This window comes from Podarcis tiliguerta (genome assembly GCF_965153285.1).
Source record: "Podarcis tiliguerta genome assembly, chromosome: 2".
Taxonomy (NCBI): Eukaryota; Metazoa; Chordata; class Lepidosauria; order Squamata; family Lacertidae; genus Podarcis; species Podarcis tiliguerta.
The window spans coordinates 117,009,487-117,024,160 of record NC_139535.1 but is presented as its reverse complement, the minus strand read 5'-3'; the positions used below and the strand labels follow the sequence as shown (position 1 = coordinate 117,024,160).

Here is a 14,674-nt window from a genome sequence, read left to right as displayed (position 1 = left end):
GCCTCCTGGGCTGTGAGGTAGGCTTGAAAGGAGCCATTTTTCTCAGCCTGACATTTAGCTGACACAGACATGGATCTGAATAACAGCAGTTTTAAGCCTGTGCTAAACTTTCCATATTGAAATCAATATGGTTGGTGAGGGGAAGGAATGCTTAACTTTGGCAGAATCGTGCCTAGCTTTCTTTTTAAGTCCTAACAAAAGCAATAATGGGATGATTAAGACATTTGACAGTCTCAGTTTTTTTGCTTCTGCTGAAATCATCCCCAAATTGGAGCGGGGGGAGGGGACCCTGGGGAAAATAGGAATAAAATATTAAGTGTTCTAAGAAAGGATGGGCTGCGTCTTTCATCTTCAGAACTTCCCTTCTACATTCCACTCCCTTGTGCCCTTTCACCTCCGGGCACACAAATCTCCCACAATGCATTTCACATGCAGTGATCTTATAGAAAAGCAGGATTAAGAAAAAGGATTTCAAAATTTCAAGGACCAGTATTAAAGATTTAGGAATCAGGCCTGCATAGGAATGTATAACACATACCCTTTAAATTGTCAGATATATGTATATGTGTATATTTAAATCATAAAAATGCATAATCAAAATAAAATTTTAAAAGTAAAATTTGTCAGATACCCTTAGAAATCAGGTGTTTAGGATTTTTCCAGCCCTGACTTGACATAGTGACGCAAGAGCACCATAAAGGCAGCTTACAGATCAAGCTGGGTGGGAAAGACTGTCAGGAAAATCAGTGTTTCATCAGGTTTGGGTCTCCCTCCCCTCCAGATTTGATTTTGCACACTCAGGGCAGGCTGTTACACTTTCAACAGGCTTGGAAGCTGCTCAATTCTCAGAATGAAAACACAGTTATCTTCCTACTTCACTTCTCTTCTACTTCCTTGCTCATTATTCATTCTGATATTAGCCTAGCTCTAAGAGGGGTTGGCAGGGATGTGTATGCAGGGGCGAGGGGTGAACCTAACACGGCTGAAATGAGCGAGTCCATCACGCAGCTCCTGCTCATGGAACTCCCAGGTGACCTTGGGCTAGTCGCTGCCTCTCAGCCTAGCCTACCTCATAGGGTTGTGCCAAGGATAATATGGAAAGGAGGGGAATCATGTGTGCCACTTTCAGACCCTTAGAGGAAAGGTGGGGTAAAAATACAATAATATATAAATAGCTAACATCTTGTTAGAAACAGATTGAAGAAGTCTTAAAGAACTGTAACTTATGATCTGGTGCAGATGCAACAAGTGTAATGATGGTTCCCTGCCAACCATGCATAGTTTGCAATTGGCAATCCAGCCTCATGAAAGCCTGCCCTGTCCCCCACCTCCTCTCAAGCACAATTCCCCCCCTCTCTTCCCTTGTCACCTTGAACCTCAGTTTAACTGCTAAACTTCAGTGTTCTATCAGCACCAGTATCAACCATGGCTTGCAAACCCAAAACAAACCTCGGTTTCAATCTCCAGGTAAGATGGGAACTCTAGTCAGCAGGACATCATTGGAGATGCAATTAGAAATCGTGATTAAATCTGACAACAAGTATGGAAGAATCCACACTGGAGAAGGGAGGAGGGTGAATTCCTAAGGCTGGCTCCTGCAAACCACAATTTTGATGAAGCCAGTATTATATCTGCATTGGGTCTATTTAGTCTTCTTCTCTTATTGCCATGTCATCTGCATATTATATGGTGGCAAAACCATGTAATTTTAAAGCCAGGGTTTACCACACTGTCCATGGCACGTGCATTCCTATCACAGATAGGACGGAGAGCTGAGAAATGAAGGGGAGCCATTGTACTGTAAGAATTGGAAGAGAAGGCTGGGCAGATCTAAACTCTGGGCAATGCCTTGCCCTACTCTTCAGAAGCTAAAACCATGATCCAAAACATTTGATAAGCCATGTTTTGAAAACAGATCAGTGTCTTATTTTCAAAAGCAGCCTAGAGTTATACTTATGGGGGTGTTAATCTGCATTTACACACAACGTATTTATGGATGTACCTGAAATACTTGTCTCTGAAATGCTTGTCGTAACGTTTACGAAAGCCATTGATATAAAATTGATTTCCGTGCATAGATACAGATTTCAACCGGACTGCAACACTATACTCACTTAACCTGTGAATAAGTCCCATTGAACTCAACAGGGATTACCTCTCAGTAGTCTCATGTAGCATTCCACCATAAAAATTACTGTCCTGAGGCTTAGGTGTTTCCTATGTGACATGCCTCAGACCCACCCAGGGTCATGACTCTAATTTTGCTGAATATCTAAACTGATCAGTCAAGAACGAGTTTTGTAAGGGAAGGAACACTTGCGAGATCCAGTGGGTTTAAAATGCAACAGACCAGGCATTCAAGCCAAACCATCCCTTCCAAGTTGGAAACCCTGATCCTAAATATCAGATGTGGAAGTGGAAGGAACTTGGCTGTTGCTTGTATGGCAAGGAGTGGGAAGAGCTCAGAGGCATGCATCTGACATACTTCAGAACTAAGAACCAGCACTCCAATGCAGATTCCCAGCCATGCCTCCATCCTGCAATGCCTGATACATCCTGCCCCTGCCAACCAACCTGCCTGGTTCTCCTATAATTTGTGCCACTTCAACACAAGCTACCTTTATTCCCCAGAATAAGGCTGGGCGATAACTGGTTTTCAATATAGTGATATATTACCAGCAAACATCATGATATATCAATATAGCATGATATCTGAAATAAAGAAAGAACTACGCAGAGGCGAAAATGCCAATGTCCTGCAACTGCTACTACTTAAGGGTCTAAAACTGATAAATGATTATATTACCAATCACCTCATGGTCACTTTCAGCACCAGGCAAGCCAAAATGCATCCCAACAGGACTTTCCATTGTCCTGAATACCACCATTTGGTTGTTGTTGTTTAGTCGTTTAGTCGTGTCCGACTCTTCGTGACCCCATGGACCAGAGCACGACAGGCACTCCTGTCTTCCACTGCCTCCCACAGTGAACCAAAAGTCCTGTTGGGATGCATTTTGGCTTTCCTGTTGATGAAACTGAGTGTGTAATGATTGATAATATAACCTAAGTAGTGGCAGTTGTCAGGCCATTGTCCTGTTCAGCTCTGTATAGTTCCATCCTTATTTCAGACATTGCGGTAGATTGCAATGTTTAACTGGTGACAACATTGAAATGTTTAGCTGGTGAGTTATCACAATTTTGAAAACCAGATATCACCTAGCCCTTCCACACATTGTGACTTGTGATATATTGCCAGCTCAAATATTATGAAACACTTCAAACCGATTTTGGACAATATACAGTGGTACCTCTGGTTACGTACTTTATTCGTTCCGGAGGTCTGTTTTTAACCTGAAACTGTTCTTAACATGAAGCATCACTTTAGCTAATGGGGCCTCCCGCTGCTGTCACGCCGCCGGAGCACGATTTCTGTTCTCATCCTGAAGCAAAGTTCTTAACCTGAGGTAATATTTCTGGGTTAGCAGAGTCTGTAACCCGAAGCACCTGTAACCTGAAGCATATGTAACCCGAGGTACCACTGTATTGATATATCGCCCAGCCCTACCCCAGAATCTACCATTTTACCCTTCAGAGTGCAAAAATAAGTATATTAATACAACTTCTATTATACTTTTCCTTTTCTCCTGAATCAACAGGTTGAAGTAAAATGAGGCTCCCTACTTCTCTCTCTCTCTCTCTCCTTTTCTTTTTCTTGAAAAAGCCTAAAATCCTGAATTTATTGCTTTCCTCTGCTCTGTGCAAGAACCCCAGTGAAAAGATTAGAAACCATGAATCATTCACAAATATTATATATAAAAACAACTCTTGATTAATAATCATTGTTTCCCCACTGCCATATTATAAACAGGGATTTTAAAGTAATTAAAGAAGAGAAAAGTGCACAGTTACCCACATGCAAAACACAAAAATTCTAGAAGCATGCAGAGAAATAAAATAAGAAGAAGCATTTTTAATGGTCTTACTTGTGCAAACTAGTGTCCAGGCAAGGTGGTGTGAGGGGTGAAGGGGAAGAGCATTAGGAAAACTCAGATAAGTTCAAGTGTGCAACAGTTCAATACAAACACAGTTAAAACAGTTATCAGGCAAATTCACAAAATCATAAGGCATCCTCTAGGCAGCTGCAAAGGAAAAAGCCTGTGGAACTAATAGCAGAGGTTAACAGAGCTGGATCAAAGGCCCCAAAAACCTTAGCGATTACATAACCTTCAAAAACAACATTAAAAACACACAAATGTCTTGCAGGTGCTTGTGGTACTCTCACTATAGCAACATTTAGTCCCAACTTTTGTGTCACAGTACAGTATGGGCAGAGATGTATTTGGAAACTGGGAGTTGCTAAATCAAAATGCAGCATTGTTATTCTCTACCTGTCATCCGAAGTGGTACAGCCTATTTTACCACCTCATTCCCAGCATCTTCAGGGCAGGCCTAATTCTGAATGGGAAACCCACCTACCCACCCTATCAGTTTCATGGAGCTCTGCTCAAGCCCATGGGTTTCCCATAGACCAGGAACCACACAACCATAAACCAGGGCTGTGTGTATTCTGCAATCCTACACCATCAAATATTTTAGCTGTGTGCAGAATTCTACTTCCTGAGAATCTCCATTTTTGTTTTGAGGGCTGTTTCTTTGTCCTTATAACTGTGAAAATATAGGCTGAAGGTATGTGGGCGATGCTTTAAGGGCAAGGGGCACACTGGATAGGATATGTTGATTTGCATTATTTAGACAACTTACAGAATTCAGCTTGCCTTGGGCAAGAGTAGAATACATATAGCCATGCCCATAATGCAGGAGCAGCCAACATGATGTCCTGCAGACATTGCTGGACTGCAACTTCCAGCAGTCCATGGCAAGAGATGATGAGCGCTGTGTCCCAAAGCATCTGGGAGGCACCACCCTCCCTACTCCTGCCATAACCTATTCTTTCCAAAATTGGCCTCAAATAGCTTATACCCTCACAGTACATCCACATCCAGAATCTGACATATGACCAATCACACACACAAATGGACATTCATGCTGTGAGCTTTTAGAATTTCCTCAGAAGTGGACATGTGATTCTTGCTTCTTGCCACTTGGCTGCCATTTTCCTCATTGAAAGGATTTTTTTTTAACAAAAAATTGTAAAGAACGTCATTAGAATTTTAACTTTAAAGCCCAGTGACTGACACCGAATGATAAATACCTACGTGGTTCTCTTCTCTCATATTTCATATTCATATCTTGTCCATGTCCTTCTCTCCCCCCACTTCATTCCTTCTAGGAATCTCTTCTATGTTTATACTGTAAAATGTCATGTCCACTGGTGACATTAATAGTAAAGCCTTCCAATACAAAACATATTCATTCTGAGAAAACAAAGTGTTATGAGTTCATGCCATAAACTCTTCTTCACTCAACCTCCCGCTCCTCTCCACACCCCAGAACCCTCAGAGAAAGAAGCCCATGCTCCACCAGCCTGTCCTTCCCTGTAAGGTTAGCAAGCAGTGATGCCTGCAAAGAAGAAAGACTTTGCACACCTCCCCCAAGCACTGACCTACTTTCAAGGAGTGAATCATTTATAGGACGAAACCTTTATGCCAGCTCCCATCAGAGGAGCTCCTGTGCTCCCAACTTTTCATCTGGACATCTTTAATGGCAGCCTCTTAAAATCCGTAGCAACTAGCAAAAAGAGCACTGCTTCTCTCTTTTGCTTTCTCAATGGCAGCCTTCTACCTCTCCCAACTCAGAGATCTGTCATTTTTGAGCATTTAGAAACTATTCAAGTGAGGAGAACAACAGTTCCTGTCATTTATTTTCATGGAATAGATTAAAAACTGTGATTCTGTCAATTGCAATCCAATCTGCAAGCAACCCAATCTGCAAGCACTGCTTCAGTCACCATGAAGCAAGCAAAGCCTTGAGCCTGTGCGTAGCCAATGTGGTGTTTTCCAGGTGAGTAGTGGGCTCCGATGTGTGGCCCTCCAGATGCTTTTGAAGTTCAACTCCTATCCGTCCCAGCCAGCATGACCAATAGTCAGGGGTGATGGGAGCTGGGAGTCCAATCACATCTGTGTCATTAATGCCCAGGTAACCCAATGGATTGAATACTGTTGTGTTATATGGGGCTGCCACTCCAGATATTGTTGGACTCCAACTTCCAACAACTTCAGCCAGAATGTCCAACAGTCAGGGGTGATGGAAGATGGAGTCCAACAACTCCTGAAGGTCCACCAGTTCCTCACCCCTTCCCTTGCTGTAGATTCAAAAGGGACCCCAAGGGTCATCTAGTCCAACCCCCTGCAATGCAGGAATCTCAACACATGGTTCCCATCTAATCCGAAACCATATTGGAACTTGCTTAGCTTTGCAGATGTGCTAGCAGTTTTATTCCTGCCCCAATGGTCGCCCTCCCAACTCATGAAGGGGAATTGGAACAGTGACAGGGCAGCAGAGCTAGTACACGCTCCCCTGCTTTTATGTGTTTACTTCACACACATAAATAATGCCTTCCCACACACATCTTTGTACCCCTCAATTACCTTTACCTTTAACCTGCCACCATTCCCCTCCCTGGCAAAACAACTTTCATGCAGTATAAATTCCAGCCCAATATGGGGTTTAAAAATCAAGTGCAGTTTTAGTTAGTGCAAAGCACATGATGCTATGTAAAAAAGGTGCAACTTTCCTTAAACAGCTATGTTAATTATTCACGCTAAATATGGAATCTTAATTTGATATGGTGCAAGATTAGCAAGATTCTGAATCCTATGCAGAAAACCACATGTTCCAGCCATAAGGGCAGGGTCAAAATGTTATATATTTGGAATAGGTAGCCACTAGTATCAAATGTTTAGGCACCCAGGTGCTGGGGATATATGTCAAGACTACGTAAGGGAACTGGTGCCTCAGCTGTTCCCCTCAGCTAGCATTGCCAAAGTAATGTATTATTCAAACCCTCCTCCCTCACCCTCCCCTCCCCACAGCCAGTTACTATGAGTTACTATGTACCTCATGCAATTCCTCTCAGGAGTATTGCATGCTTAGAAGGAAACACAGCTTCCGTGCAGCCCACAGCAAAGCATTTAAGGGCAAGCAATACCAGGTTGCATGGCTGGTTTTCACAGGGAGATAGGACTAAATGCTAAAACACAAACCATGACTGCTGGAGTTCAGCATCTATTTACTAGTATCCCTCCTTGACAGAGAGGGTGGGCACTACGGAAAGCCACAAACCAAACATTTTGTAGGATATGCAAGAGGAAATCACATCCAAGACTCAAATATGAGCAGTCATCACATCTGAAACATCTTGTCTACGCAGCAGCACTCATGGAGAAGCATTTCCACAAACTGCAAGGGTAGACATGATAGAGGCTCTTAAAAGTACGACTGATGCAGAAGAAAGATTTTTTTTCTCCCCCCCTTTTCACAATACTAGAATTTGGGGTCACCCACTGAAACTGGTTGGCAGTAGGACCAAGAAAGACAAGGGGAAGTAATTGGCGTGTGTGTGTGTGTGTGTGTGTGTGTGTGAAGTTATAATTCCCTGCTGCTGAACAGCTCCCACACAGTGTGTAATTTAACAGATGGAATTCATAACCACAAGAAATGGTAATGGCCATGGCCTTAAGATGCCTTGTAAGAGTATGCTAAATTCTTCAAAGATAAGTCTATCAAGGGAGGTTAGGCATAATAATTAAATTGACTCTCCATTATCAGAAACTGCATAGGCTACACAGGCCAACAATTCCATGCCCCATTTTTAAGCTTCTTAGAAGCAAATGGCCGGCCATAGCTGGAAACAGCATTATAGACTAGATCAGTGATGGGAAACTGGTGGCTTTCCCACCAGGTGATGGACTTCAGGGGGTGGGAGCTGTCCATCAGCACCAGCCAACATGGCCAATAGCCAGTGATGGTGGGAGCTGTAGACCAGCACTATTTGGAGAACCTTAGGCTTTTCACTTTATGAATGTAAAACAATGACCCAAGTTCATCTGGTCTAGTGTTGCCTACTGCAACCTTTCCCTTTCTGATGCCCTCTAGATGCTTTTGAGTACAAGTCCTAGCCAGTATGGTCAGCAATCATGGGAGTTGTAGTCCAAAGCATCTGGAGGGCACCAGATGGGGAAGGCTCTCCAGGGTCTCAGGAAAAGAAGAGTCTTACTCAGGGCTAGGACCAGAATTTCTTTAATTGGACCTGCAGGAACAGAACCTGAGACCATCTTGCAGTGCTACCATTGAACTATGGTCCCTCTTCTGAAAAGCCATATGGAAGACAAAGGCTGGCAAACAAAAATTCTGTCTCAAACTCATCATGCTTTGCATTTTTAGCCTGCATCCGCAGCATTTCCCTCGAAAGAAAATGCAATGTATCATTTTTCCAGCCTTAATTTTTTATTTAAAAACTCACCTTTCCTCTAAAAAGGTTAGGGTGTCAGAATTAGGAGTACAGGCAACTCCCAATTTGTGCAGGGGTTGCATTCCAAGGTACCACACATTTCAATGAAATTGTGTATATTTGAAACACCATTGAGAAACCCTGCAAAGACCCTGTTCCAACACTGCCCCGCCCCGCCCCGCCCCTTTTTGTGACGTTTTCAGGTCACTTCTGGGTTCGGCATGCTACATAGTTGCACACATACTGAACACGCACGAATGGGGAGTTGTCTGTATTCCATTGCATCCAGTATGGCACATGTTCTTAATAACGGGGGGACCCAAATGGCAAGATGACTTTACTGCAGATGTGGCCGACCACATTCAAAATAGTGATGCACAGCTTGGAAGGATGCCCACAACCATTCGGGGATGCAACTGCACTGAGAGACATGCTTAAATAAGCTGCATGTTGATTTCTGGACTATGGCAAGCCATTCTTGTACATCCACTGCCATATCCAGGAGCCTGCTTTGCGCACCTTAGTGTAGAGTTTGGATTTGGATTTGATATCCCGCCTTTCACTCCCTTTAAGGAGTCTCAAAGCGGCTAACATTCTCCTTTCCCTTCCTCCCCCACAACAAACACTCTGTGAGGTGAGCGGGGCTGAGAGACTTCAAAGAAGTGTGACTGGCCCAAGGTCACCCAGCAGCTGCATGTGGAGGAGCGGAGACGCGAACCCGGTTCCCCAGATTACGTGACTACCTCTCTTAACCACTACACCATACTGATTCCTTCATGTACAGCCACAGCTGCATGGGGGCTGTTTTTCCATTATGTTCAATTTGAACTCAAGCCAAAAGATGGGTGTCCATCACTCATTTTAAATCGGATGGCTGTAGACTGCAATTCTAAGCATTATTATATGGATCTAAGTGACCCTGAAATCAATGGGAGTGATTTCCAAAGTTCACAGGACAAGGAACCCAGAAGCTATAATTATAATATTTAGATTTCAAATAAGAATTTAGCTACTGGAGAACTATTCTTCCCCATTCTGATGCACATCCAAGGAAAGTCATACTAGTGAGTCTATGTGCTGCTTTCATGGAAATGGTCTCAGACCTCAAACAGCTTGAGAGCTACTACTTGAAATGGCTGAAAATCATTGCAGCAGAAAAAGTACTAAAGTCCAGGATTCACAGGAATAGGGATACTTGGCCCCCTAGTCCAGCATCCTGTTCTCACAGGTGACATGCAGATGCTTGGGGGAAGCCTGCAAGCGGAAAATGAGCACAATGGCCCCTCTCTCTACCTGTGAAGGCACACCTGACCCCTCAAGGTCATGACGGTTGGCCATGACCGATGGTGGAGACCATGCACAACTGTAAAAGTTGGTTCACAGGTTGGGGGAGAAAAGGTCTCCAAGCCAAAAACTGTCTCACACCCCTGTCCAAGGAACTAAGGAGCAGTTACACATGGGAGTATCCTATTTCATCTTCACTTTCTGAGACAGATTAGCCTAAAAGAGAGAAACTGGTCCCAAGTCACCCAGCAAGCTTCCTGGCTGAGTCATGTCCCTTACCTCTAGTCCGGGGTCAGAATCCTTTTTCAGCTGTGAGCCGGTCCACTGTCCCTCAGACCATTTGGTGGCCCGGACTTTACTGGGGGTGGGTGGGAATGAACGAATTCCTATGCCCCACAAATAACCCAGAGATGCATTTTAAATAAAAGGGCACATTCTACTCATGTAAAAACACGCTGATTCCCGGACCGTTCGTGGGCCGGATAGAGAAGGTGATTGGGCCGCATCCAGCCCATGGGCCTTAGGTTGCCTACCCCTGCTCTAGTCCAACACTCTAACTCACTACACTTCATTGTTACAAGTAATTTTAATTTTTTATGGGCCATTTTTCTCAAGTTTATTTTTGTTTATTTTGTTCTCTTAAGATTGGTAATCCAACACAAGATTTTGAATCTTTATTCTGTCCTATTGCGAATAAGGGAACGGAAGACAAGACCTGGAATATACCAGCATGGAGATGCCACTGCCGCACTGACCCTTGCAAAGTTCAGACCAAATAATGAAGATCAGTCAGCCCAGCTAGTTAGTTGTGACAAATCATTCAATGCCAATTTAGGAGAGAGGGAAGCATTTTCTTTACTATGGAAAGCTTAGAGCAGAATTACTTGTTGAAGGAAAGTGGCAGCAAGTGAAAGGTTAACCACCCACTGCTTCTCCGCAGCAAATACACACACTCTCCACTTTGTGCCTTGGTGAAAAACCCAGAATTGCGAATCTGATGCTACAGCACTACCCCAAAACAGCTGGAAGGACATACCAGTTTTCAAAGGCCACTGTTCAGATATTGCCTTCTCCTTAGCTATGAAATCCAGAAGCTCCCCGCTACCCCTGAACATAACACCCCTTTTGTAAAATGAAAGCTGAGATTATTTTCCTTAGGCTTTTCTCAGAATAACCAAATTTCATGTTGCTTCATATTATCTGTAGCCAAACAAGCCACTCTATACAACTACAGTTGCAACAATCCAATTGTGTTTAAAACTAGGGACAAACAGCCTCACCCATAAAACACACTTTTTGCCCATCCTTATGCAAACACTGTAGCTAAACTATGATGGATTCAGATCTTGGTAGAAATTCTACTAAAGACCACAATGTAGCATAGGTGCTGTTCACTGCTCATCTGGACTGAGCAAAGATTGATCCAGGTGAGTAAACAAAGAGAAGCACCCACCTACTGCTCCAGCCGATACAGCACCTGGCCATCTCACATTCTCAGAAAATTAAGAACAGCAAATACTGTAAATGAAATTAAAGTCTACACAAATGGGGGTGGACATAACGTATAGGCATGGCAGCAACAGTCTGATGCTATTGCTGGTTAACTGTAAGAAGTGCTGGAAACACTTTTCATTATAGATTTTAGATTTCATCAGAGATAGATTGGTGTTAAAATAGAATTGTTACCAATGGAAGAAGCACCAAGAGATGTACGCATCACAAGAGAACTAATGTTCAAGGAAAACTCACAGCACAACTCTATACATGTCTACTCAGGAATATATCCTACTGAGCTCAATGGGACTTCTAGTTCCTCTTTTAAAGTCATCCAAGTTGATGACTATCACTGTTTCTTTGGAATGACATACTTGTGCCTATTTTCTCAGCTCTGGACAGAGCCCTGATTCCAAAACATCTGGTGTTTGCTCCTGAAATCCAAAATATTTTCCAGCCATGAACATGCAAAAAGATTTATCCCCCAATATACATGTGAAAACAGCCTAGCTTATACCACGTGCAAAACCAAACCTCACTCCTGGCAACACTGTTGGGTACAAAAGTCTAGAACTAGACTGTCAGGATTTAAGGTTAGTTTGCCATTTCTAATTTCAGATACCAAACTGATGTTGATATATGAACAAAGGGGGCACAAGTCATCTATCACTCTCTTACAAGCAATTAATGTATTTTTCTGTATCTCCTGAAATCCATTTTCCTGGACCAGGGCTGTCACCATAGCATACAGTTGTTAATACCCTATATTCATTTCAGCAAGGGTCCCATAAAAGAGTTGCTATTTAAAATCAATGAATGCCTCCAGCATATGGTTTTTGACCAAAATCTTCAAGATTACTTCAGAAGGGCTTTGCACTCTGAAGATAAAGGCATCCAATTTCATGTATTTTGTCAAAGGCAAACACAGCTCTTTCCTGGCAAGCAGGAAAGTTCAAAAGCTTTCAAATCTTCAACTTTTCTACTAATAATTTAAACATCTAATCTCAATTTAAAGGAATGTTATTAAGGAGCAGCACGAGCCCTCCTTAGATATCCATAGTTTAGAAATATTTTGTAGAATCCGATTAAGAGGAAATTATTGTCACTGGGGAGGATAGATGTTCACAAAATGCATTATTTTTTGGGAGCTGCTGAATGCTTTCCACCTTATTTAACCTTAAGAATGATTTAGCTATCCAGATCCTTTTAAAAAAAGATTTAAGCTACCAAATTCTATCACATACCCACCCCATACACCCTTTCACCCAGTCAAATCCACAGCAGCATTAAGTAGCACAAGTCACTTTGGTCAAAAGAAACATTTGGAGATGGTTTGGGGGCTTGGCACACCCACATAACACAACCAGAACACTACTGAAGACATGAATAAGTGTCACATGATCTTACCGCATCAAACTCCGCTTGATCGTCTTCTGGGAGATCACTTGTTTCATAAACATCAGGCTCATTCCTGGCCTGGAACACACAAAGATAATCCAGTAAGGCCAGAGACAAAGAGACAGAAGGTCAGAACAGACCCAAAAGTGTTCTAGGCAATGATATGCCCTCAAAGCAGGAATGAATAAACTCTCATCATCCAGACAATCAGAGAACAGAAGTAAACAAGTAAATCCACAAAAGTCACAAACATTGGTACTAGCCCACCGGCCCTTAACTTAAAAAGAACATCTATTGCCTAAAACTGTAGATTTCAAAACTTCTATCTTAAGGGAATCCTTTCACTGTGGACACATCTTTTGAGGATTGCTGGAGAACATGCTAGGATGAACACTCAGCTCATTCGAGAAGCTGGTCAAGCCTGTCTGAACTTTGAGAAGGTCCTAAAGCACATTAAACACTGCTTTCTTCCTTTCTAGGGAATAATGGTAGTGGTGGTAAAGTTCTCATTATAGGATACCTGTCTACTACTACTGAACTTACTACTAAGGAACCTGATTAGCCCACATTAAACCCCAGGGGTGAGCACATATCAATCTCTGATGGGTGTCACTAGAATATAACCTTACTGTACAAAGAATCATACCATTTGCTCCGACAACTTTTGCATCTGAGCACGCAGCCCCTGAAATATTCCCCACAAAGAATGTGGCTCTCGGGTTAAAAAAGGTTCCCCACAATATAAAATAGAATAAAATGGATGGGACATGTATAGATAGGATATGTTGCTCTTTACATGGGACCTCAAGTCATGCCACTGTCCTTCCTGAACAACTGAGCTGCTCTATCACACACTCCATAGAATGTTTGGGGAAAGAACCAATTCACAAAACTATCGTGAATAACGTTCTAAATTCCCAGGGTACAGCATCCCTAACTGAATAAAAACACAACTGTCCGGGCATCAGCAAGAAGCAGTTCAGCAACTAATCACAGGCCCCCATCTACTAACCCTTTACTGAATGTGGCCAGTGGGTCACACTGCGAGGCAAAATGATGCTCAAATGCTAACAGTTACAAGCTTACAGAAATTGGGTAATGGGTGAATGCACCCAAGTTTCCCTCAAAGGATGTGGAGACCACCAACCTTAGGAAGCTATTTGGCTGTGGATAAAATCCACAAGGAAATCCACATCCCAATGAAAGTGGAAAAAGCGAATGGGGGTGCTTTTGGAGGGGTGATGGCTAACTTGGGCTAGGCTTCCCCATGGCTCATCAACAGAGCACCTGCTTTGCCTGTTCATATCCCTGTCTGAAATCCTGGACAGCCACTGCCAGTCAGTGTAGGCACTACTGTACTATATGGACCAACCGCCTGACTCAGCACTGTATGTATTTGCTTGTTTTTATTTTGTAAACTGCCCTGTGATCCTCGAATGAAGGGTGGTGTGTGTGTGTGTGTGTCTGCGTGTGTGTGTTTTTTAAGGCAGCTTCCTATGAGATTTGTCACAGCCTCTCGCGGCTGAGGAGAAAGGCACTCTGCACATCCTCTGGAACACTACTGTGAACCACCCTGGGATCTTCGAATGTAGATACAAATATACATATAAATATAATAAGAATGATTATTATTCATTACACCACGTGTTTTTTTGATAAGAGTCACGGACTTAGCCCTATTTCGGCTCCCACTCAGGATCCAGGCCCCTCCCGCCCCCGCCAGTTTCTTCCCTCGCTCCCTGAGGGCAGACCCCACCCCGCCCCGTCCCCAGGCGGCCGCCGCCGGCGCCCCAACCACCCCCCCCCACGAAACAAAGCGAAGCGAGGCGGCCCCACCCGCCGCCGCCTTCTTCTTCTCCGCCCTCCTCTGCCCTCGCCCCCCGCCCACCCCGCTCCCTCCCTCGCACACTCACAATGCCGGGCAGGTCCGCGTACTTGGGGTCAGCCATGGCCAGGTAGACCAGGGATGGGCAGAATCCGCCTAGGCCGGGCGGTGGTGGGGGCGGGGAAGGAAGAAAACCCAAATATCGCGAGAACAGGCAAAACAACCCAAAACCACCTCCCAGTATAGTACAAAGGAACAATGAG

The 14,674-nt window shown here is 43.6% G+C and overlaps 1 protein-coding gene across 2 annotated transcripts in view; it reads right to left on the bottom strand.

Moving 5' to 3' along the window:
- The window catches only part of DCTN2 (dynactin subunit 2), a 39,034-nt gene extending 24,360 nt beyond the window's left edge, over positions 1-14,674 (bottom strand). The window contains exons 1-2 of one of the 2 annotated variants that reach the window (XM_083428301.1): positions 14,500-14,674; positions 12,596-12,664 (exon numbers count right to left, since the gene is read on the bottom strand). In XM_083428301.1, coding sequence (XP_083284427.1) covers positions 12,596-12,664; positions 14,500-14,535 — 105 coding nt within the window. In that variant the 5' untranslated portion in view covers positions 14,536-14,674. Of the gene's footprint in view, positions 1-10,420; positions 10,444-12,595; positions 12,665-14,499 lie in introns of those variants that run through there. The other variant, XM_083428302.1, reaches the window with a different exon arrangement.